Source organism: Etheostoma cragini, chromosome 2 (assembly GCF_013103735.1).
Source record: "Etheostoma cragini isolate CJK2018 chromosome 2, CSU_Ecrag_1.0, whole genome shotgun sequence".
NCBI classification, from domain to species: domain Eukaryota; kingdom Metazoa; phylum Chordata; class Actinopteri; order Perciformes; family Percidae; genus Etheostoma; species Etheostoma cragini.
The window spans coordinates 2848174-2874847 of NC_048408.1; the positions used below are offsets into that span (position 1 = coordinate 2848174).

General features: G+C 39.0%; 1 protein-coding gene across 1 annotated transcript; it reads right to left on the reverse strand.

The window, feature by feature from the left end:
- Positions 1–1122: 1122 nt before the first annotated feature.
- On the reverse strand, positions 1123–26674 carry patl1 (PAT1 homolog 1, processing body mRNA decay factor). The gene is made up of 20 exons (XM_034897768.1): positions 26540–26674; positions 22748–22853; positions 19806–20030; positions 19278–19529; positions 17016–17104; positions 16755–16835; positions 15963–16163; positions 14766–14867; positions 13228–13314; positions 12659–12876; positions 11339–11483; positions 9488–9605; positions 7893–7990; positions 4937–4996; positions 4681–4826; positions 4378–4537; positions 3559–3684; positions 2919–3010; positions 2450–2599; positions 1123–1442 (listed from the first exon to the last, which is right to left on the reverse strand). The coding sequence occupies exons 1-20, from the start codon at positions 26552–26554 to the stop codon at positions 1421–1423; spliced, it is 2493 nt and encodes an 830-aa protein (XP_034753659.1). The 5' UTR covers positions 26555–26674; the 3' UTR covers positions 1123–1420.

Consider the following 26674-nt stretch of genomic DNA (forward strand, 5'->3'; position numbering starts at 1 on the left):
TTCAGCAGCTTTGAAAAGTCTGACAATGTTAGAATAGTCTCATGTTGAATTTCACAATCTATACACACATTAATATATACAGATACCGCCCATCATTTCCCAGATACTGTACACACTTACATGCAGACAAAATATAAAACATTAATAAAACGTATATGAATAAATTCAAGTAAAATGTGAAGAAAAGAATACAAAATAGTTTGTTAAGTTTCTGTGTGTATCTGATATTTTGTAATGCTTTCTTGTCCACAAAAGATCTACATCAGTGGGATATGATGCATCATCTGTGTTGGTGAATTGTCTCTTAAGTGAAATGAGCGCGTAAACTTTTTTAGATCAATCTGAATTGAGAGATAAAATGTACATTGATTAAATTTGAAATAAATATGCCATCTGTTGGGACTTTTTGCTTCATCTGTTCAGCTCATCTATATCCACGATGTTCCACTTCCGTGATTGCTCCGGTGCGGCAGGAAATTCCGCGGGATGCATGTCTCAGATGTTCGTTTCCTTCCTTTTCTCCTTGTGTTGGAACTTTAAACACTGGTGGATTTCTGAGGACTATGGTTACCTGCTCCTCAGATCTCTGCAGTTTTCGCTTGCACGACTAAAAAAAACTTTTGAAGTACACGCTCCACCAAAATAAATTCCTTCCCAAGGCTATTTCACAGTGGCTCACTGCGTTTGGAGCCGCACAAGACGCTTGTGTTTAAAGAAATGCCAATAAACCAGAGCACATTTTTCTCCCATCCCAGAGTACTGTGAACTCAACCAGAGCCTCCTCCGCAGCGTGTGGAGGAAGGTCTGGCAAAGTCTACAATTCAGCCAATGCGTTTCACCTTGTTTTCTTTCCACATGGACTGTTTATCTGCATCAACCAAAGCCTCCGTAACTGTGATTGTAGGACAAACCAGAACACATCCAATACCAAACTCTTGTCCGTAGCATTCATATGTATGGAGTGTGTTTATCAAGATTATGCGGCCACGTTTTGATAAGGATGAAGAATGCTGCATTTTTATTTTTTTTTAAACTGTCCATTGTGAGTTTGACACAGTTGTAGGTGGAGTACGTAATGTTTCACACATTTGGTTCTAGCAGTGTAAGATCAGACTAAAACACTAGAAATAGAAATACTTTTTAATTTGAAGGTTCATCACAGGCATAATCATAAACAAGATATTTAAAAATGCAGATCATCATCATACAGTCCATCTCTCATGCGCTGTGTCACTGTTGTTCATTCACACAGACAACCAAACACCAGAAGCTAAACACAAAAAAGTGACTCGAGATTCGGCTGTATTAAAATCAATCACTCACACACGCACGCACACACGCGCACACACACACACACACACACACACACGCAGGTCTGCAACCGGTGGGCAGGGTGTTGGGTTGATGTCTGTTGTAACTTCTATCTGGACAAAGAAGAGATCCTAAAAAAAGGCAATGAATAAACTGTTAGATTTTATTTTTAAACTTTTGATGTTAACACAATGAAAGAACATATTTCCCAAATCATTCCTGCACACTAGTTTCCATCCACTTGTCAATCGAATTATCTGAAGTTATGTAATAAAAAAGTCATGTGAATAAAGCGGGTGAAAGTGCGTTTCCATCCAACGGCTTTAAAGCTTTGCGATCAGATTGGTATATCAAATTGATTTGAGACATTTTAGTTTTTCCATTCATTTTCACACTGCATTCAAGCAAATATTGGCGAACAAAGTTCTTCTAGACAAAACGGATCAAGCTGTCTACCAACAAATTATCAATATTATATACTGATTAAGCAGCTGAGACAACGTCGGCAGTATTGACGGCAAAATACATTACAGAAAATTTTGTTCTGTATTGACAGTTGAAAAAAAATATATAAATATTTTTTTTTAATTACATCTTTTATATATATATATATTTTTATATCTGCATTTATGTCAAAACCTTTGAAAACATCAAAATGGAATTTATTAAATATATTAACATCTTGTATAAACATCTTTTCATATTCTATTTTGCCTGGAAATGCCTGCATGTCGCGTGAAAAAATATTAGAAATAGGACCAATGCTTATTTTGAAAAATAATAAAAATATTAGAAATAGGACCAATGCTTATTTTGAGATGTGTGTCACGCAGGCAGCGCGTAACCTCTAACTTGTTAACGTGGGAGCTGAAATAAAACAGACACGCTACACAGCTGACAAACTCACGCCACACAAGCAGTGTGAGGAGACCTTAGTAGTTTACAGCAACATGATCTTTATGTACATTACAACATAAATATCTTAAATAAACACACATTTAAATAAAACTATTTAAAAGGATTAACTCTGTATACTGTTTTTAGTATAACCAGCTTGTTTTCTTTGTGCTAGCTTGTCCACGCAAAGCAGCTAACAAAATGCAACATGACACTTTTTGTGTGATTTGATGTAACTCACTGTAGCTTGTCCTGTAACAGCTCCAGCCTCTGCCGATCAACGTAGCGTGAGAAGAGGGAGAGCAGGTTGGGAGGGGTGAAGAGGGGAGAAGAGAGTGATGAGGTCGGCACGCTGAGCAACTCCCTCGTCACTGAAAACACCAACTCCGTCCTGGAAGGAAAGAGAAGGCCAGTGTGGATGAATATGCAAACAAAACAAAAAAACATTTAAAGAAGCGTGAAGAGAAGAGGATAGAAGGAATGAAAAATGACTTCTGGCAGAGTTTTGTCCTGGGCACAGAGCCATTTTGGGATGCGTCACTATGACGACAGCTGCTGCGGTATGATTTTTTTCTTACCGTACAAATTAGTATTTTTTTGTATCTTATGGAACACTGGATACACTTTCATTGTATTAAATGTACCAATTGACATTGATTCCATGGGACTATACAAGAAAGTAATTGACATCACTGACACACAAAGCTTACCACCGATTGTCGTCCATGAGTTGACAGTTGGGGTCGGAACTTTGCATCCTTTCTCCTTCACTCAGGATCAGATACAGCAGTGTCAAACCAAACTAGACAGAAACAGAGATGTGTGTTTGTTTGGTGCTATCATGTACTTGAGATGTATCTACACCTTTATTGGAGTCCACCTAAATTTACTTGGTTGGACATGATTTTAAAAAGGCATCCAAACCTGTAGATCAGGTTGCATTTGTTTGGCAGCTGTTCAAATATCAACAATCACTTACTGCACCTTTAACAATATGGTTGAGGAGTTGCTAACCACACTTCCTCCAGTAAACACAACCCTAAAGCCCTGTTTGACACCATCAACATTTCAAACCTTGGCCTGTCTTTCCCAATAAGAATTGCAGTGAGCTCCTCTTCTTTGTGAATAAGAGTTGTCAGGGTAGGGGCTGTGCATTTAGTCAATTTTTGATTATTTTGGAAATTACATTTTGCAAGTAAACTCTTTCTTTGTCTTGTGCTCTTGTTCAAAAAGTTCAACTTGAAATGAATGTAATAGTATTCCATTATTATAAATCATATAAATCATCAATGTTTTGTGTGTGTGTGTGTGTGTGTGTGTGTGTGTGTGTGTGTGTGTGTGTGTGTGTACCTTGTTGTGCAATACTTTGGCCAGTTGGCCCTCATTGCCCTGTAGCTCCTGGAGCAAGTCTGTAAGGGCCGAGCTTGACAATGACTGGATCACAGCAGAAATCGGCTCCACTAACCAGCACAGCACCTGAACAGGAGGGCACAGGATGAAAGACAGCGGCTGGTAAGTGCAGGTAGCTATAAAACTGTTGAAATCGTTGTCTGTAGACTTGAATCAGAAACTGTGCAGCTTCAAGTGTTACAATTGCATTAATAGATCTTATTTCATCTGATGCAATACCGTGGCGTTTTGAATCATAGCCAATGCTAGATGTAACGTTAAACAAGAAAAAAGTAAGAATAAAATTCTTAGCTTTCACCGTCTGTATAATTAGATTATCTTGTCTGTCTTTTAATGTAAAATCCTTTCGTAATTAACAGTAGCCAGCCTTCAACAAGCTAAACTAGTTGACAGGGCTTGAAAAACAAGAGGAGTTTCCCTACCAAAAATTACATTACATGTCATTTAGCTGATGCATTTATCCAAAGCAAATTACAAGTGCTATACATGTCCTATGATTCGGGCTACAGCCTCTGTGTTGTTTTATTATAATGTATGGATCCTAATGTATGTATTATAATTGGATGCTTTTATTCACAGTGTGAAAGCACAGAAATAAAACTTTAAAAAAATAACATTGAATTGGACAAAAAAAACATTCCTAGTGTGTAAAGGCCTTAAGGCACAGCACCTGTTTGTTTTTTTTGTTATTTTTACAAAGCGCCTTAGCCGAAATAAAGAAAAAACTATACTGGGAGATTGCATTGTGAAATGGTTTACCTGGTCCTGCTTGTCCTTCTTGGCCAGGGCAGGAAGATTGCGAGAAATCGCCATGACAATGGCGGCAGCTTGGGTTGAGGGCAGAAAAGGGAGGAGCCTGGAGATGAGCCGTTTGCCCTTCCTCACTGACATGATCATCACACACTGCTCATCACTCACTCTTATCAGGGGAAAGAAAATAATTAGTGTGTGGAGACAGGCATATATTGGGTGTTTTAATTATCTCTTTTTATCCCATATCTTAAATTATGTAATTTACGCAGTTATTAGTTGTATTGTACTTAATCTATCCTTCCCTCCTACCTGTCGTCCCACTCTTTCTCCCGCAGAGAGTTGCACAGCTGCAAGGTGTTGGTTTTATGCTGCTCGAGAAGAGCCTCCCTGTCCTCCTCTGGCACCTGGACAAAACGTTTCTCAAAGTCTTGTACCTCCAGCATCAAACTGTACATCTGGACAGAGAAAGATGAGGGTACAAAGATAGTCAATAAAACATTTGAGATCCAACAGTGTTTCCTGCATTTGGAAAATGTGCTTGACATGTAGAGTTTCCTTGACCTACCTTCTCCACAGTGTAGAGGATCTGTCTCCTCTTATTCCAAACCTGCTTCTCCCTTTTTTCCTGGAGTTAGGCAGTCAAAATACTTCAGATTAAAAAAACAGACCGGAATTAATAACAAAAGGAAATATTCCAGAAGGAGCAGAGTAAAATAGCAACATTATGGCACTACACGCTACTGTGCTGTTTTCAAACTGCTTTTTTCACTGCCCTTTGCATTTCTTACTTTTGAGAACAAAATGTTTTTTGTGGTTTTGTTTTATTTACAACAAAGCGAGTAAGAGGCAGCTGACTGGCTCTTTTGGTCCGTGAGACCAAAGCCAAGCAAACAGTTAGTTAAATTTGCAGCAGAGGGTTTGCTTAGAATTGATTTCACGATTCTCTGCCACTATTTTGATTGACCATGACAAACAAAACAAAACATATTGGCATTACCAAACCAAGGTTATTATCATTTTTTCATTAGATTTTGTTTTTGTTTCGTTTTGACTTTTTGTTTTCAAATTCAGTTTGAGTTTTAACTGGATTTTAAAAGCGGATTTGCTAGTTTATTTTTTTATTTTTTGAAAATGCTTAGTTTGTATTAGTTTTAGTTGTTTTTGTTGTTTTTAAGCCTTGAATGGTCTGGCACCACCTTATCTGGCTGATCTTTTATGCCACCATTCTCCAGTCAGAACGCTAAGGTCAACAAACCAGCTGCTACCACCAGCTTGTCTTGCTAAGACAAGATAGGTTAGCCTCCTTGTGTTCGTTTCTCAAATGTAAGCTACTTTCAAATTTGTGGGACAGTTTCCCTGTGTTAAACTGTCCACATATATTACCACCTTACACTGCAAGGCACTTCTTGTATCTGACAGAGTCATAATCAGAAGCCTTCATTTGCAATTTTTGACGGTAGAAAATGCTGCTACCATCTAACATTAGCCTACTGCTAAATATTCTAGTAGCTGCATGCTAATGCCGACAGCTTTAATCTTGGCGGCCAATCCAGTTGGGTAGTACTTGGTTTAGAAGACCATCCCCATCTAAGGGTTCTCCCTGCCTAAAAATTTCATTTTTTAACAATGTTGTATATTGTAAATAATGTATACTTAACATATCTTTGTAAGTAGTAAAAAAATACAAACTCCCCCCCAAAAAACATTAAGTCCCCCCTCCCTTGCCTCTCAGTGGTTTGGTCCCCTGTCTGCTGTACGTTACCCAACTGCACTCGACTCATATCGGGTAGTGACAGTAATGTAGTGAGTAGGCTGTTCAAGGCTATTTTATCCACATTAAACACCAGATGAAGTTGTTCTTTTCTCAAATAGAAATGATGCTGAGTAATTAATAAAGTCTAATGACTTTATTAGTCTAATGACATGACTAATAAATAATTAGTCATGACAAAAAAAGTTTGCTATGTTAGTGGTATATAATGTAACGTTATCTACCTTGTTTAATAGCTTGCGGGATAGAAATGCACCCACTACAACTAACGTTTAAACGGCGATATGTGTCATATGTTAAACGTCATATGTGTGAACTGATATTAGAGTTAAAATTGAAGATCGACAGGTGGTGTTTTGCTCAATATAAAAAGTGGTTGATCAGTGGGTTTGCTGCAGTTAAATGTATATCTTCTGTCCCAGATGAAACCTAATATTTATGTAGAAGACGCAAGATCATTTTATAATTACAATATGACTGCGTGGTGAACGTATGAACCTAAGTATTTATATTTAAACATCTGACGTTAAAGATTTGTGTTGTTGGAGCTCAGTTGGTAGGGCGGCCGGCCGTATATAGAGGTTTCCTCCTCAACGCAGCAGGCCCAGGTTTCGATTCCCACCTACGGCCCTCTGCTGCATGTCATTCCCCTTCTCTCTTCCCTTTTATTTATTCAGGTGTCCTGTCAATTAAGGCCTAAAATGCCTGTAAGGAGGACAAACTCGATTAAGACTCAGCTCCCAAAGTTTAGTAAGATTTGGACTTATGGAATCCATTTTGATTCTCATATTTTTCTTTTAATATTTGTAGTGGTAGCTAAAACGAAGAGGTTAAAATTACAAACAAGCAATATTTTTCCAGACGTGCAATATGCATGTTTCCTCTCAGTAATTTTAAAATGTGTAATGATTAAGTTTGTAATCAAAAGTGATGAATGTAATGGGAAAATGACATAGACAATGATTTTCTTTCAAAAATTGTTCATCTCTTAAGGGATTTTTTCATCTAAGTAAATCCTTCAAACTTCAAATATCCTAAAATAAGTCCTCCAGTGTTGGCGACGGCTAAAAATGTTATGACTCTGCATTTCTCTACTGTAAGCAAGGTTGGAGCCATGAAACATTCTACAGACGAGATAAAACTCTGATTTCTCAGACAGAATGACGGCTCCAGTCATTCTTGACGCACTAGAGACAGATACACGGGGATATAAGGAGGTGTATTACTGATTGTATTCACCAGAACTCTGGCCACTTTGTAACTCCGTTCATTGTGAAAGCTGTTCTCGTCATTTGATTGTTCTCTGCAGAAATTGAATCCAGTTTGCAGCCTGTCTTTATTTTGTTTCAACAAGGGCTCTTATGCCACTCAAATTCCTCCCTCCCTGTACAGAAACTTCCACAACATGCCCAAAAAATAATCTTATGAAAAAAAAAAAAAAGATTTGATTTGTTGTTGCCCAGATAAAATGACAGAGAAAAGAAAATGCCAAGTAAGTACAATAAGTCCTCATATGAAGACCACACATAACATCTTGACTTGACAGTCAGGTCTCAGTGTGTTGAGCTTAGTTCATATTTTTGAAGGTTCTTCTCCCCCCCCCTTTCACAGTTAAAGAGAAGGGTATGTGACTAACTGGGAAGCAGCTTCAGGAAGTGACATATCCTAAACAAGCCTCTACTGTTAGTCAATTTAGCCAGGTCAGTTTAAAGAGACCATTGTGTACAAGAAAAGAAACATGCAAACAGACCTCATCATCTGTGCGGGTTGTCACCACGGCATCAATCATCTTGCGAGGGTTGTTGACGCTGGAGACCGTCAGCTTACCGAGAGAGCCTGCAAACTGAACTGTCGACAAACACATTTCAACATTCCCTAGGGATCTCCAGTATCATGTGTGAGATTAATAAGGCTAAACCAAAAAAGAGCTGGGTATAGAAATAAAAAATAGATTTTACAATTCAAATTGATTAATAAAATCCCAAGATTTCTCTTTTAAGAGGCTGAAGCTGGCTAGTTTTAAAAGGTTTTAGAGTGGAGAAACTGGTATCATAAAACTAGACAATCTTAAGATCTATATCAAGCTAGCTTTTTGCTAAATAATGCTCCAAAATTAGGCTAAATTTTGGCGATAGACATTTAAGAATGAATGGCCTAAGTAATATAGCGTCTTATCACCACTCTCTCTGCACAACAGAAAGCACACTTTTACCTGTTAGGTAACATTGAATGATTGAAAAGCAGCCAATCAGGAATGCTGCTACCCTCCGCTGCTCGCCGAACAAGACGGCCTAAGTTTCAGTTTTGTGAAACAGACTGCGCAGTTTGTAAATAGGTAATATAATATTTTGTTGCTGTACTCAGTTCTAAGTTTTGTGCAGTGTGTGTGTGCAACTACCAGTTAGTAATTGTCGTTTGTTGTTAGTGTTACTTCATAATTATGTTATGTTGTGTTGTGTTAAAGGGACTGCAATATTGTTGGGCACGCTGCGGAGAGTTGCACTGACTATGTGTTTAATATTAATGGAGGTGTTGACTTGCAAGCCTTATGTGCCTCAAATTAGAACTATTGTTTGTTGTTCTTACACCATGAATTCAGGGTTAATTTAAAGAGTTAATTCTGCAGCTCATGACAGCTGATTTAGCATGTGTGCATCTTTATGCAGCAAATCAGTCTTTGAATAGGGATAGAGCCTATTACTGCATTTCTGAGTTTTGTATTTGCTTAGTAATAGGTATTTATTAACACAAAATTTGCATCTTGTCTGAAGACAGCGTGTGGAACGTGAGTTGAGAAAAAGGTGTGTTATTTCAGAGTAGGCAACAGAAATTATAGGTCGGAGTTATCTCAAAGATTTTCAGTGACATGGCACAATATTTAAATGATTTCAACAATGTGGATGAGATCATTATAATTGGATAACCGCCTGTATTCTCTGAAATTATCTGATGTAGTGACACAGTGTTGTGTCCGAGGTATATCACAGGACACATCCCAGATATCTGGCAGCATCTCTCTCTCTCTGTGTTTTTTTAAAGTATCAGTTGAGGCACCGTTAAGGCATTAGCAAAGTATTATTTTATCACCGTTTCGAAAACAAAAAACAAAACATACCCAACCCTAGATGTGACATGAAGCCGCCAAAGCTGTTCCACATTTTGAGTCGATTGTGATTTGTTAAAGGGAAACCAGCATTGGACATGCATGTGCGAAACAGAATTCTGTGCAAAGCCACGTCCTATGTTTCGACCATACGCCATTGATAACACAAATCCTCCGTACAGTTAAATGACCCTGTTGATCACGTACTAGGGAGTGTAGATATATTCTGGTCTGTTATTTACCTGGTCTGTAGGTGTGTTCAACCTTGGCCACCTGTGGAGTGATCAATTTGGTGGTGTGTTCCTTCTTGCTGCTGTCTCTCTCTCTTTCCTGACGTTTCTCCATCTTTTCATAGTAGTTCTATACACACACACACACACACACACACACACACACACACACACACAGACACACAAACACACACACAGTCATCTGACCGTCATCTGACCAACTTTTTGACACTCAGTACAACTCAGTCCTTCGTGTCACAGGGACTTGTTTGGTTTAATCAACGCGTTGGAGTGCAGGATGGTTCTTGGGATCACGAAGGGCAAGGCCCTCACCAGTTCACGTGAAATTACATTACATAATACGCAAGGGTCACCGGAGCCCTGAAACTCAATGCCAGGCCAATACAAAAAGTCAAGTACTTCTTGTCTTTTTTTTCACTGGGGCAAACTTCCAGACCATGGATATTATAGTCTTCACTTCAGCATTTAAATCCTGTGCTGCGTCAATGAGTCACTATCTCCACATGGCTGTAAAAAACACACTCCCAAACACACAATAGCAGCTAGATGGAAGTAATCATCGGTTGTTGACATTGGTAGTTTTGCTCATCTGGCCTATGCCGATATATAAGTAAATTACTAACATGGGCCAATACCAATGTAATTGCCTGATACAAGCAGGAGGGCCGTGTGTGTGTGTGTGTGTGTGTGTGTGTGTGTGTGTGTGTGTGTGTGTGTGTGTGGCAGAGCTGCAGGTCATTTAAGTGTAAATGCGAGTAATTTGGCCTCTTGATGTCTCATTGCAAACAGGAAGTGCATTGGAGACGGCACATTTTACTTTTTAGATAAAAAGGTAAATGTACTTTTCTGGGAAAAAAGTGTTTATTGTACTTTTCTGTAGCTACTTACGTACAACCACATAAACTATCATGCATGAATGGCCAGGCCCGCTAACAAAACAAAGAACTGAGTAGCTCAGATTACGAGACACACAGTAAGAGTGTGACTTCATTCTCTGATTTTGGACTCCATTACTCCGCTATCTTTACAGATCAAATATTTGTTTAAAGTGCATATCAATGTTCTGAATGTTGAGACAAAAACAACTTAAGAACAAAGCACTGCAAAACAGGCCTGGTGTCAACATACATAAATTAAACACAATTATGAATCTTACTGATCTTTAGTTATAGAATCAAAATACATTAACTGACCAGGGCCCTGCCACTGAGGGGGCTTTCACACCTGCCTCATTTAGCTTGGCTGAAGTTTGCTTGCCCTTGGTGCGGTTTGTTTGGGCAGGTGTGAATGCAACAATCGCACTCTGCTAAGCACCAAAAGAGGACCAAACAAATGTACCAAGACCTCATTGAAGAAGAAGAAACACAATAGGAAAAGTCCTGGTGGTTCCAAATTTTCCTTTCACAATTATTGAGGCAACTGTGCTCCTGGAAACATGGTTTTAAAATGTTTTTATACGCCTGACCTGATCTATGCAATGCCACAATTTTATTGCAGAGGTCTACAGAGTTCCTTGGACGTCATTGCTTGGTTTTAGTCCCGAAATGCAGGTGCATTGTGGGATCTATTGTACATACATTATGTCCAAAAAGTTCACATTGCACAAAGAATACACCTGACCACAATTTGGAGTGCCACAGCAAGAGCTTGGAATACTTACGTAGAGATTTAATCTTTTTGAATTTTAATACATTGTAAAACATGTTTGAACTATGTTATTATGGTTATTGAAAGTAACAAAACTGTTATCGATTTAAAATTACATATTAAAATACAATACAAAGTGTGCAAACAGTGTGGAAGTCTGAATATTTTCTGAAGCCAGTGTATGTAAAAACCAACCTGATAGTAGTAGTCATCCAAGTAAGGGTCAGTACTTTGCAGCTGCATCATCTGGATTTTGGTTACCCATTCCTTCTCTTTCTGAGTCATAAGGTTACTGTAGGGGTCCCTGCTGCGCCGGTCCATTCCAGTCCTCCCACGGTCCCTAAAGGGATGATAAAAGACAAAGATGACATAGGCTGCATTTAAATAGTCAAAAATAAATTATGTATGTATTTTTTCTAACTACTTTTCATCAACCTAGATAGACAACGTAACTGACGGAGGCCAAGGAAAGCTGTAAAAGGAGAATTTATAAGGACTCAGGAAAAAACAATCGTGGCACATGCGAATCCAACTGCACTTGGCATACTTATGAAATGGTAGATGTTACTGATGGTGAAAGTAAAATGTTCAAAAGATGCACTACAAAACATGCATCTGGATACATAAATTAAGGACATTAACTATCTTTAATCAGGATATATACTTTAATAGCCACATAAAACAAACTTCAACAAAATGATGCTGTAAAACTAGTTCTTGCCTTTGTAGCTTTGAGGCTGGACTATTGTTATTCCACTGCAGACTCTCCAACTCATACTGAATGCAGCAGCATGAATACAATTGATTTTAATATCATCATTAACTTTAAACATGAAATTAAAAACATCTTGTTAGAAATAACTAATGTCACTTTCTGGAAAAACAGACTTCAGTGTTATGGTTAATATGTAAATGTAAATGTGCTGTATTTATAAAGCGCTTTTCCAGTCTTAACGACTGCTCAAAGCGCTTTTACATCTACAGGAAACATTCACCATTCACACACATTCATACACTGTGGCCGGGATGCCATACTCATCGGATAAACATTCACACACATTCACACTCCGATGCGCAGCACCGGGGGCAACTCGGGGTTCAGTGCCTTGCCCAGGGACACTTCGACAATGACTGCAGGGGCGGGGATCGAACCACCAACCTTCCAATTGGAAGGCAACCGCTCTACCACTGAGCCACAGCCGCCCGCTATGCTGGATATAAACGGGTGAATGGCGCGCCACTTCAAATGTTCCTGTTGCAAGGAATTGTGAGGTTTGATCTCCTTTCTAGGGATGTTTTGAACAGTTTTTTTGGCACCTGATCCCATTTTTAAAGGCCAGATAATAGAGCCAACACCAGTTTGCGTCTGATCTAGGGCTTTTGTCAGGGTGCTCCGAAAACCGGACATGTAACAACTTGTGTAGTGTAAACTAGGCATTAGTGATCCGGGACCACAGTACTGCAGCTCTTAGAATCTCATTGTTCACATGCACGCAAACATACACACTTGCTTACCCTCCCCGGCTCTGCATGCGTTGGGTGAGCATGCGGCGGTGCTGGGGGTGAAGGTGTGTGGTGTTGTGCCGGATAGGTGGCGTGTGGTTGGGGGGGCCATGAGGGGGTGGCGGACCCATTCTATGACCAAGTGGAGGAGGAGGGCCCCCAAAGAACGGCCTAAAACCACCACCTGGTAACAAATGAGGCGCTGGACCACCATGAGGAAAACCAGCCACCTGGGGAAAGGGGGGGAGGGGGGGGGGAGAATTACTTAGAATAATTCATGTAATTTATAACTATTTAAGAATTGGAGCTGCTGTGTCAGTATTACTCATTTGAAAAGCAGTTTCCTGACCTGTGTGTGTGCGCGCGTGTGTGTGTGATCCTGCATGTGCAATACGCCACATGATACACATGCCATTGTACATTTAATTACTTTGGTAGCAACCACATTTCACAAAGCGTTATTACAGTTAGGCTTTCTTATTTTCGAGATATGACCCATTAACAGAGATATAATGCATATCTACAAAACAGTCAGTTATCTGTAACTTCAGAAATCTAAAAAGACCATCTTCTGTACCAACCTGAGAGTTGAGCAGCTGAGCCCGTTGAATCTGTGACAGGACAGGACCAACTCCAGGAGGGAACGGGCCGCGACACAGTGGAGAGTTCTGACCAAAAAACAGCACATAAAAAACTTCTTACTCTGGAGTAATGAAAATATAAGTTGGTTTGTCTCTTTTGTCTTTATTTCTTATAATAAAAATCAAATGTGAAAATTGATGCTTTCTTGCCAAGAATTAGATAGATATTTATTTATCCCCAAAAATGGGAAATTACAGTGTTACAGCAGCACATAGGAAAAAATATACATACATACAATATACATGAAAGAATAATAATAAAATATAAGAACAAATATTTAAATATATACAAGATGGGAAAACAAAATGTGCATCTGCTTAAGTTATATGCTAAATGTATGCTAAAATGTAAATGAACCAATTGTGCCGGTTGCCACTATTGCAAAATGGGGTGTCTAAAAGTGTCATCTAGCACCCAGGGTGATGAGCAGCAACTTAATATCAAATTTTAAAAACTTTATATCCCATTACAAGTTAAACACCGTGAAAAACTTTGACCGTGATGAGATAAGCCCAATTTATAATTTTCTGTATTAAATATTTAACATTTGTTGGACTGCAAAACAGAGAGCAAATAAGGACATCTTCTTTAGTACAGAGACAACTTAAAACCTTGTTTGTCAATAATAAAATAGATTTTCAGACCCAATGTTTAAGCCCTATCTATCTATCTATCTATCTATCTATATGTATATATATATATATAAAAACTTATGGGCATTTGGTAGTTGTTTTAAGCCACTACAGAAGTCCGCAATGCCGGATACAGAGCTCTGTCGTATCAGTGGCAGTTGGTAGTTGTGTTCAGTCACCAATAGGGGACTGTGAGCCGGTACGGGCACCGCCCAGGCCTTTCAGGAGCTGGGGTAGTTGAGTTTAGGCCGGAAAAAGCATCATTCCGCCATGCAGTTAAGTTAGGCACCAAAACAACAAGTTAAGTTTAGAAAAAAAGATCAGGGTTTGAATTTAAACACTCTCGAGGAACAAACACGCATTTCTTTGGTAAAAGTATGTTGCCGTAGCTAGCTGTCAAAGATGGTGGCCGTTCTGCACATGTGCAATTCACATTGTGTATTGACAGGGTGTAGAAACACTTAATTGTGTGAAAAATAGCACAATTGTGGTTTAGTGCACTTATTTTTTGAAAAAAACATAAAAACTACAGTCATTAAGTTGTTTCCTAAATATCGGTTGTTTAATTTAAAAGAAATTACACTTTATGATCCATTTCTGTGTAAAAGGAACGCACACCTTACGTAAAATATATATATAGAAAACTGTCTATTTTTACGCTTGTAGAGCTAATCTCCGCAGAGCATACGCACCGCTACGCGCTGCTCTCGTGCCTGGTGTAGCCAGTTTCATTGATTATAGTCAAACCCCCCCAGACAATGGTGGGGGAAACACTGATGCTCTTTGATGTGATGTTCATACAAAGCTGAAAACCAGAGGGAAGGATGGTGAGAGGGAAAACTCACAGCTATATTGAGTAGGGTGTTGGGTGACACGCGCTCAGGAAAAGGAGGAGGATATCTGTGCTGGACTGGGGCTCTCACATGAACCGCCGTGGGGTGGTGAATCTACACATACCCATTCATACACACAGACACAGGACAGGGTTGACAAAAACAAAGCAAACTACATGTTAAGTACTATCACAATATGATGCAGCATGGTAACTACTAGAACAAATAAGACTGCTAGCCACACTATAATGGGGCTAACTGACCAACTAGATACCATACATCTTCGACTTTAGTAAAAACTTACTGCTACTGTATATATTTCATCGGTAAAGCCTACATGTTTAAACTTAAAACATTTCTGACTAGGACATCCTGTGGTAGTATAAAAGAAAGACTGTGGTAAGTTAACAATTGTCTTCTACTAGGCCAAATGGCATTCCAAATTGTCAGACATCAAAAACATTATGTGGCTTTTTTGAAATGTGCTGGTTTGTCTTGACTCTGCTTGACTTGGTGCCTCAGACAGCACGGCAGGGATTTATATCTCCTTTACAACAGGGGGACTACTTAAAGGTGTGTCTTTTACTGTAATGTGCTTGTCTTGAGTCAATGACGGTTAAAATAAATTGCCAAAACTTTTGTTCCTATATCCTTCACGTTAAAAGTCCCATAAGTTTGTTAGTTAAAAGCTTTTATTATGAAGCAGCAACATCAAGTAACGTTTTTGTCAGCAGCAACTTAACAATTCCTTTACAGGTGAGGTGCAAGAATGAAGTGAGGCAGGCCGTGAGATGTTTTGTTTCCTTCCCATCTGTCTATCAAATCAATTTCAGTAGTCGGGAACACCCCACACCTAGGCCCAAACCCACACCCACACCAAACAGTGCCGAGCCTGGATTACTATTCCTTATTTCATGAGTTACTGGATTTTCACTGGTAATGCATATAAAAAAAGGATTCAAATACAGATTTTGACATTGATGATCCGGGCAACGAGGGAAGCTTCAAAGCATTGGTGTCAGCTTTGATACAATCTACGGTTTAAAATGGCAATGGTGTGAAAACACTGGACTGGGCGCAGCCAAAAGTGCCATTGGAAAAAACACCATTACCAACCACCTTAACAACCGTGAAAAGGGGGGGGAACAACGATGAAAAAGTATCGGTAAGGAAGCACAGTAGGACGAAGAACAGTTGGCGATTATTCACCTGATTATTCAGGGCATGGCTCATAGGCTGTTTGGGTGGCGTCCCAATAGGCACTGCCCTCACCGGAGGGGAGCCAATAACAGGCGAAGAAGAGCGTGGAGGTGGGACCCTTTCTGACAAATCCCGTCCTTCATCATTCCTGCCTTGAGGAGGTCGTTTAGGAAGGCCCACCTCCTTGATAATAGACATTAGTGGACTATCCTGAAGTGGAAGAAGATGGTGAACACAATATTAGAAAAATACAGATGATGAATTAACAGCTCGGTCAAGCCCTCATGTACAAAGATTAGGAGACATATTTTTTTTGTGTATTAAACATCGTAATGTTAAATTGTTAGATTATTAAATTTTTTTTACATTTGGGACCTAAATGACTTAATATCAACTGCTTTTTGTGACTAATGAGGCCAAAAATGTCCCAGCTGCAGGGGCTTTAATGAAAAAAAAATGGTTTAAGGAATCTGTACTCCCGGTTAATCTTGAACGAATGTTTTGGGTTATTATGTACATCCCCATCATATTACAATTTTGGTTATTTTGTACATCCCAATCCAATTATAATAACAACAGGTACATAGATTTAGATTATTATGCAATAATTTCGCAACGCAGAGGTGAGTAGCATTTTTTCACTTCATTTTTTAACTTTGTTAGTGTAATCTATTGTCCAAATCTGTTTTAAGTTATGCCCTATGCAGTTTTTAAAGCTATCCCCCCCCCCCGCCAAGGAGCAGCTGGTCAACTAGATATGGATGCCCAGTGCTTTGAAGAAGAAGAGTGAGTGTCCCTTACCTCCATGTGTGTAACCAGTCCGGGGGTGATACTGACCGGTCCAAAGCCCATACTGTTCTCCCAGATACTGTGAGAGTTCATCTAGTGATAATACAAAAAATTAAACTTAAAAGGTCCTGAAACAAAAATATTCTACAAAGTTTAATACACATTGTAGCAACTTTCTTCGTTTTAAATTGTCCTTTGCACAATCCGATTTATAGGGACTAAATATAGGGGGATTGCATTTCAACCAATTAGTTTGCAGGCTTTCAAACTAACCTGGGCCATAGGAGTAGTCCCTCTGCGCAGCAAGTGCTGCTGCTGTTGGTAACTGAGCAAAGATGAGGGAGAAGGGCCAGGAGGAAGGCCTGGAGTAGTAGAGATTTAAATTAAACAGGGCAAATACAGCAGGGTAAACCACAATGTCACAAAGTAGCTGAAAATAAGCTGTTGTGTCCAAAGGTAAATTTGTGGCAAAACTAAACATTTTTTTTTTTATTCTTAGCAATGACACCACTGCACTGTTCAGACTGAACACAAAGCATGGTGAATTAGGACTGGGCGATAAAAAAATCTTGAAAAGAGATTGCAATAAAATTCAGGTCAATTTACACGATAATGGCTTTTTGGATTTCCGGACACGCCCACTTCCTGTTGTGAGCATTTGTCTGTTGGCGACGTGCAACGAGGAGCAGATTGAGCTGGTCTGCAAAATATGCTGACAGGTGGTGCCAAGCAGGACAGGAAACAACAAATATTTCCTATCACCTTGTATAGGTACCATTTAGGGACCACAGAGTATAAAATGCAAACTCATGCTGGCTCAGTTAAAAGAAGTTCCGTTAGATTGACTGCTGTTAACAGCACTAGTATTAGCTGTGTTGTAGCTGCTGTACCAAAATAACAATCAACTGTTGTCTTTTGCAGCCATTGCCCCATATGAAAAACCTTTAAAAAATATATATATATTACGAGCGCAATTTCTTATTGTAAAGCGAGAGCAGTAGTGGAGGAAGTATTGAATCTCAGTACTTAAGTAAAAGTACAAATAACTAGAGACATACAATACCACAATGACAACCCTCCTTAAGAAAGTACCTGATTTTAAATGTACTTGTACTAAAACTGACTATTCACTTGTTGATTTTGAAGACACAAAAAATGAAATTGTAATTGTAAGATGACTGCACGAGGAAAGCAAGGCTACATTTTATTTTGACAGTAGAGGGCACTACTGCCCATTTTTTATTTTTTATATCTTAATAAACTATATTCTTAAGTGCAAATTGTTATCCGGCTTCGGTCAAGGCCCACTTTAAACAAGCATTAGCCCTGCCCTACGGTGAATTGTTGTATTCACTGAGTGTGAGGAATCTTTGAATGGAAAACAACTTGAGAGAAAATTAGAAGTACAGTTGTGTTCATAATAACAGACCGTTAAAAAAAGCAGTATTTACATTTTTCTATACAAACTCAAACATTTACTGTATAAACTAAAAAACCAGCATGCTCAACATTTGCTTCCTTCCTATCTTCCTTAAATATGGGCCAAAGTTGACACCCGTTTCTTCACAGAATCAAACTCACAGATTGAACACAACACTGCTATTATTTTTTTAACAAGCCCCTTTCAATTACAGATTCAAATTACAGAGAAAAGGCAGCACTGGGCTCCTACATTGCTGCTTGCAACCTTTTCCAGAACAATTTTACACCAAAATAAAACAAGTTAATATGCAGCTGAATAGTATAGGCCTACTACTGACTTAATGTATAATTTTAGCATAAACAACAACATCTTACCATTACATTTATCTGACTGACAAATCACAAAATATCCCAATTAAAATATGATGCATTGTTCATTGTTTCACCTTTTACTTTAAACATTTGAATGCAGGACTTGTGCTCTGCGGACATAGGCAGTTTTACCTAATGGCATAGTCCACCAAAAAGGGCCTTGTGAATTTGTGTGTAGAGATAAACAGTTAGTGAAATTCTGGACAGATACCAATGTTTGAAACCAAAGTTTGGCAATTTCAGAGACCCTGTTTTGTTGTAATTTTCATCTAGTCTCTTGAGTTTGCATCTACCCTCTTTCAAATGTCACATGGAGCCTAGGCAACATTTCTTTTTTGCACGTGAAGCCCAGGAGGCCAGGTGTTTCTGACCCTCTGGTTGGTTAGATTGTGAAACCTTAAGCAGCTTTTGCAATTTCAAAATAACATCAATACATTACAATGTCGGTTTGAATGGGATATGTTTCTCAACCCTTGTAATGACGTATGCATAACTTTTACTTGGACTGACCAGGCCTTTAGCCAAAAGCTGATGACTTGTTTCACTTTCACCATTGTGTTGCACACATTAAAAACTGTAATGTTGTTTGTAATTAGAACACAGATAAAAGCCTCCTACTTGGCAAATTATCATGTCAATTTTCACATCATCAGTAGTTACGTCAGAAGGTTTGCAATGGACAATGGTCTATTCGTTAACTGATATCACTAATAGAAAAATAATTATTGCAGTAATTCTCACCTGAGGTAGACGGCCCAGGAGGCAGCTGGTGCTGCAGGTGATGGTGTGGTTGAGTGGGATGCAGGATGGAGGGCTGGGGCAGGACTCTGGGTAAGTCTAGGCCCTGCAGAGCAGACAGGCTGGATCCTGTAGAGCTGGGGGATGGACCAGGTCTCTCAGCTGCTCCGACCCCAGCAATGGCAGGGTCAGCATCCAGGATGAGCCTGGCCAGGGACTCAGCCAAGTCACCTTCCCCTCCTCGATCCTCCACATCTGAAAATACAGTTTCACTTGGGATTTTCCAACCAGGTGTATTTTTTTCCCATGTATATTATTGCTTTAAATATTATCTTAAACAACTGTTCAAGCCCAGGTAGGCTGAGTCCTTTGAGCGGCACTGGTTTGAATGTGACCTGCGGCCTTTTGCTGTATGTCATATCCCCCTTCAACCCCTCCCTTTCCTGTCTATTCACTGTAACTATCAAATAAAAGGGAACAGCCCCAAAAATAATCTTAAAAAAAAAAGAAGAAGATAATTACATCACTGACCTGGTGGAGGGGGTCCAGAGGAAGACGAGAAGAATTTGAGTGAAGGGATGGAAGATAACTGGTGGAGATGGTCCGTAGAGGAAGGAAGCTGGGTGGAAGATGAGTCCTTAGCTCCTCCTGAATTTGATTCTCCTCCCATCTCCCCTCCTAACCCCAGTCCCACTTCTAGTCCGTCCCTCTCATCAAGCTGAGCGAGGCGTTTGTGTTCCTCCTGCCAGTCGTCATCTGGAAGAGGAGAGAAGGCAGGCATTCGTATTTTTATAAGTTATAACTATGACAAATTGTCTCACAGGTGATTTTACAATCCCAGTAGTGTGTTTATAAAAAGGTAACAAATAGGGCTGTACCGAAAAGTTTGAAGCTTCATTGATAACGTTGAAATAAATAAATCAATATTGGAATGATGTGCAGTTTTTTTTCCTCGCTCCTCTGTATCTCACTGACCTCCTTCATATCAACACACCCACCCGTACTCTCAGGAGCTCTTCATCTGTTTACCTCCTGCCTGTTCGATAACCAAGGCCTCGGGAATTCCATTCCACCAGACATTTGCAACATTAACTCTTTCCCTTTTCAGAACCCGTTTGAAAACACATTTTTTCACACTCATCTGCTCTTCAGTTTGTCTTTACTATTATTGCTATTTTTTTGTCTTGTAAAGGTGAACTTGATTGTCAAGAAAGGTGCCTATAAATAAAATGTATTATTCTTCTTATAATTATTATAATTATAATTTTCTGCATGTCTATTCATTTGGTTTAAACCCTGTATTACTGCACAGTTATTATAAGTAGTTTCAATTCAATTCAATTAAGTTCCAGTGTTCCACTGTTAGTGATCTATGGGTTGAAGGATTTGGATAAGCTTACTAGAAAAGATCATGGGTTCAGCAGGTGAGTCAAAAAATCAAGCAAGTTATTAATGCAGTTATTACAAAGCCCTAACCTACCCAATACTTATGGCTGTGTAGTATTGTTTCAGACTTGTGTAATCCAAACATTTCCAATAACTCTGCAGCGTTTTTCTGTCATACCATAATGACGCTAAAAGCGCCAGGTAGGGCTGGGCAATATGGAGAAAATTAAATATCACAATATTTTTGACAAAATATCATGATTTCAATTTTGTGATATTGTAGAGTTGACTATTGGTGCTTTAACAAAATATTTACACAACGAGATTTGTGAAAAAGAATCATCAATTACGTGGATATAATGTATAAGTGAGTAAAGGAAAATATTACAACAGCTAGAACAGTCTGGTAAGTTCAGAAAATTACATCACTTTACTGTAATGTAGCCTTTAAAACCAGAAAACCAGAATCTAAGACAATATCTTGTCTCATATCACAATAGATATAATATAGATATGTTGTCCAGCCTTAGCCTCAGAGACCGATTATTATTATTTAATCATTAATATATTCCTTTGTTAGAATATCCTGCTGTTATATATGCTGCCCAATGTAATTGATTAAGGATTTTTTTTAGGGTTACAATATTACAAAATAGGGAAGACAGACTCGAAGCATTCATCACCATTGTGACAGCCCTATTAGGTAGTGCCTTGTCTGCTTGCTTGTTTGATTATGAACCTCAGGGCACGTGCACTTTTCTATCCATAAACAAACAATTACAATAAAAGAGGGTGAGGAGCAGTTGAACCGGGTGTCATTGGGGTCCGCCTTTGTGAAGGCTGCTTTTATTCCTGCCCCGAAGAGCGAGGATCTCTAAGGAGCTATAAGCAAGGATACACAAGCTGAAAGTTGTTTTTACCTCTACCCATACAGCTGAGAAATTTGTATCTTCTGTCATATCTATAATGTTATGTTAACTGGTGTTTATGTTAAAAGGAGCATTCAGTTTGATTCCAATACAAAGCTGTTGTTTGTATATTTGTAGCAAGAAAAACAAAAACAATTGGTCCTGTCTACACCATGTTGTCCTCCTGCTAGAGTTAGCACCCAACAAGCTTAAACAGGGCACGTTTAAAACGTGTTTTTAGCCTCTAAACATGTTCAAAATGCTATTAAAAGTCCCTACCCACGGCCAGTGATTCCTCCTGAGTGAACACAATGAATCTGATTGCAGTAGATGTGAAAGAAATGCATTAAAGTTGTGCTAATTCAGCTCTATGCCTTATTGCGCTGATGTGACCGAGCCCAACCTGAACCCAAACATCATTTCTAAGTATCTGTTGAAACCCGGTCCGTCAGTTACCTTTGGGTCCCATCGGGCTGGGGTCGGATATCCATCCTCTACACTAAACCCAGATAGACCTTTGGAGATTCACTCAGGTAATAGAGTGACTTACATAAGGTATCTGTTTTTACTGTTGGTTCACAGATATAGTTGTAGCACATTTTTTACAATAATAATAATACATAATACAACACGTGTTACAAATACAGAGCGTTATGAAGTGTAATGTTTTCTGTTTTAAAATGCATTTTCTATTGATCAGTACACTGAATATACAGTATAGGTGTAACAGACCACTCCCACGGTTCAGCATGCATGTGACCCGGAGATTAATTGCAGTTTAACCTTTATATTGTTAAATACAGTTTTACTGTTGCTGTGAGACCGGCTACATTTGATCAAAGGTAAAACTGCAAGGTAGGCTGCAGAAACAAACTAAGGCGCAGGTATACGTTGTTGCTTCTGGTTTTAGTTGGGGCGTGAAAAATCAACATCAACACGGTCAGAGTTGAAATAATATGATCTTCCCCCCCATAGAAAAAACATCAGCACAGCCAGCACAAGGTGGTTAACTGTAGATCGTGTGTACGGACTGTGTACTCCAACTCAAAAAGAGCATGTTTAAAGTAATACGCCGTGTGAATAAACCAGGTACAACAACCGTTTTTAACGCAAATATTGTATTCATTCAATTTCAATTTTGGGAACTTGTGAATGTTTTTTTTTTTTTACATGACTCACCAATGGCCCCAGCTCCAAAGGTGTCATCGTTGAACTGATCAATTTCATCTTCCTCCTGTATCAGTCCGTCGTCTTCCTCCTCCAGCGTACAATCTTCATCCAGGGACTGCAAAGACAGCAAGGAAGACATAAAAGGACAAGGAACATAGTGAGAACAAGGAAAGAAGAAGGCAGGACATGGAGATGTGAAGGAAAGAGAAGGAAATGGGAATTAGTTACACAAATACAGTAAGTATGTGGAACGACTATGAAAGCAGCCAGAATTACTAATTTCTTTGGCCCAGCCGCAATACCCAATACAAATGTATGGTTTGTAAATTGTAATTTCCCATTGCAGGGTTAATAAAGTATAAATTATTATTATAAAATAGGAGGTCAAGCCAGACACAACCAGTCAGTTAGATAAACTTCAAGCATGCATTTAAGATATAAAATCATGGATGACCTACAATTTTCTGATGGTAAACTCAGACAAAACTGAAGTTATTGTGCTGGGCATTAAACACCTCCAAACCTGATTATCCAAAGATATAGCTACCATGGATGGTATTGCCCCTGTCCCCCAGCACTACTGTGTTTGATCAGGAATTATCTTGTAACGCCCACTTAAAACAAACCTCAAGAACAGCCTTTTTACATCTTCGTAACATTGCCGAAATTAGGAATGTCTCAAAACAATGCTGAAAAACTAGTCCATGAATGCTTGACTACTGTAATTCTTTCTGATCCAGAATGCTGCAGAGCGTGTTCTGACAAAAACTAAGAAAAGAGACCATATTTCTCCTGTATTAGCTTCTGTGCATTGGCTTTCTTGTAAAATCCAGGATTTAATTTATAATCCTTCACCTGACCTACAAAGCTCTAAATGGTCTAGCACCAACATATCTAGAAGAGCTCTTAGTGCCTTACTGTCCCAATTGAGCACTACGCTCCCAAAACGCAGAAATGCTTGTGGTTCATAGAATCTCTAAAAGTAGAATGGGAGCCAGAGCCATCAGCTATCAGTCTCCTCTCCTGTGGAACCAGCTCCCAGTCTGGGTTTGGGGGGCAGACACCGTCAACACATTTAATAGTAAACTTAAAACTCTCCTCTTTGATAAAGCTTATAGTAAGTAAGTAAGGCCCACCTGCTTTGCTTCATAGTCGTCAGATTCATTTACCATATAATCAATAATATAACAAAATCAGAGAGAGGCAGGGCAGTACAGCCCGATCCGGTTGGGGAGAGTTCTAGCCTGACCAGGCTCCTCACTTTAACCTGTCTCTCTTAATTATGCTGTAATATTATGTAGTTTTAAACTGCAGGAGGATTTCCTGTGACACACTGAGCTCCTCTCTTTCCATTTGGGTGCTTCCATGTCCCAGAAATACTTGTTACTAATGCTTGTTATTCCCTCAACCGTTCCTGTCAGACACCACCTACCTGGGTCTGTCCGAGGTTTCTTCCTAAAAGGGAGTTTTTCCCCGCCACTGTCGCACTAAATGCTCACTCTTGTGGGAATTAGTAGAATTGTTGGGTCCATGTGAATTATATTGTGTTCTACATCTACTCTATCTGTACAGTGCCTTGATATTATACTTGTTATAAATTGATACTATAAATAAAATGTTATTGAATCGAGGTAGCAGACAAATCTGTGGCTCAGCCATGTGGTGGAATTTCCAGAAAGACCATCTCTTGGTACAATGAGAAAAAGGGAAAGCTTAAACAACATGAGGTCATTCGTAAGTCCCAGGTCAGGGGACAAGAATATTTGGCCAGTCTCTAATAACCTAGTTCATGTATAAAGATGTATGTGGCTATACAGATTCAGGGAATCTCCGCAGGTGCGTGATAAAGGAATGCTTGGTTTCCGGATCATCTCCTTTTGGAGGTCAGTGAAAACTAGGCTTTAGTTAAGCAATCTGTGTTTACGGTGCCAGCAATAGCTTTGTTTGCATTGAAAGCTTAGCTAAACTTGTTTAAATGCATCTTCAGGAAGATAAGAACTTCAGAGCGTCAAGACAGCACGACATGATAACGCACCGTGGTTAAACTGTACCGCCTGCCTAAGTTCTCTCCTCAACTGAGTGTTCATTAAATACTTCTGTGTAATTCATCAAGGTCTCGTAAATTTTTACGTATGTGAAATGAGTTGCGCTGCGCTTTTGAGTGTGTCCTTAAGAACCCGCTAGGGCTGGGCAATGTATCTATATAATATCAATATAAGAGACTAGATGGTGTCTTAAATTTTGGATATAAGTGTTGTTTTTATAGCCTGCATTACAGAAACATGGTCATTTCTGAGCTTACCTGTTTTGCCCTTACCCACTTAGTCATTATATAAACATTACTGGTGATTCTGGTGATTATTTATAATCTCATTGTGTGAATATTTGTGAAAGGACCAAAAGTCAAACGGCAGTATCGCCGCAATATCAATATTGATAATTTGGTCAAAACTCATGAGATTTGATTTTCTCCATATAGCCCAGCTCTACAAGCCAAACAAGACAGGAGTAATTTGGTGTAATAAATATTAATATATATCAATCTTAGTAGATTACATTAAGTTTATGCATCTATGTTTTTAAAAAAACTATTCTTATACAGGAACACTAATCTAAGTTTGCAAGGGTTTAACAACATATTTTTTGATTCTTTGTACAGTAACTAAAATGTTATAAGCAGCACACAATTAGCACCGTTTAAAGCACAAACGCGTAAGGCATTTATCATGCAGTTATTTCATACAGACCCAATAATTAAATTAATTACCAGATTAATTACAATAATTTATGTAATTACCAGAAAAAAATTAAGATTCAAGATTAAAAATCCTTTATTCATCCCACAACGGGGAAATTAAAAGCGTTGCAGCAACAAGGGAAAAAAATTACAAGACACTCCAAGAATAAAGAAACATTAAATGGAAGAAAAGAGAATGGATTGTAAAGGTGTAGTGACTAATCTATGTTTTTAGCCCAACATTACACTATAAAAGGTGTTTGGCCATTTTGGCTTAAATAGCAAATATAGTCATCAATAATTAACGCTAGGTGCAAAACACATAACTTAGCCAGCATGATAAAATGTCAAGTAGCAACCGATGCACTATAGAGGTCAAAATGTGTCAAATTTAGTTGGTTGACAATTCAGTTTAACTCAATACTAGCCCAAGTAAGTATGACTTATAAGTTAACATAGCAGTGACTGATGCCAGTTCAATTAGCTAGTAAACTGTGTCCGGGCATGGGGAAACTCACTGGAGAACACAGAGTAGCAGCACTCGAGGCAGTAATTTAGGTAACGTTAAACATACCAGTTTATAGCTCCCCCTTTGACTACCAAGTTTAAATAATATGAATAAACAGAACTCCTGACCTTTTCTCCAGGATTTTCTGTAACCCTGTAGGTAGCAAGTGAGCCCGTTAGCCACAATGCTAATGCTGACGTTACATCACGCAGGTCGATAGAAAACTGCTTCCTTAAAACCAACTAATATGATACTGTGGGGACACAGCTTTAAACTGTCGCATATTGACCTTTCATAACTGGGATTAAGTTATGAAACAATAAGCTTATCCTTGTCACCATTGGAAGGGAGCGCTCACCTTTCCTCGGGCTCATATCACCAGCCAAGCTGACTGATTCACAGGCCGCCAACCACATTGAATTTGGCAGTCGCATAAACAATAGACAACATTCCCCATATAAATCAAACACCGTCCATTATTACTATCAGCTCTCAGTAAAACATCCGATATCCTTTTCAGGAAAAGGGCACATGGGTCTTGGGGTACAATACTCACCTGAAATCGGAACATCTAACGTTATCTTTAGTCTTTCGGGAAAAGAAATGCTTCGGGAACGAGGTGGCGCGCAAATTACGCAAAAGGGACGTCCACTTGAACGTGCGTTGCGGAACAACGTGAACGAGCACGTAT

Coding starts and splice junctions, on each gene's coding strand:
- patl1 (XM_034897768.1), bottom strand. Junction 14,868..15,962: donor GCCATGCCCTGAATAATCAG/GTGAATAATCGC, acceptor GGGTATGTGTAG/ATTCACCACCCCACGGCGGT. Junction 3,011..3,558: donor CCAAAGTATTGCACAACAAG/GTACACACACAC, acceptor GTTTCTGTCTAG/TTTGGTTTGACACTGCTGTA.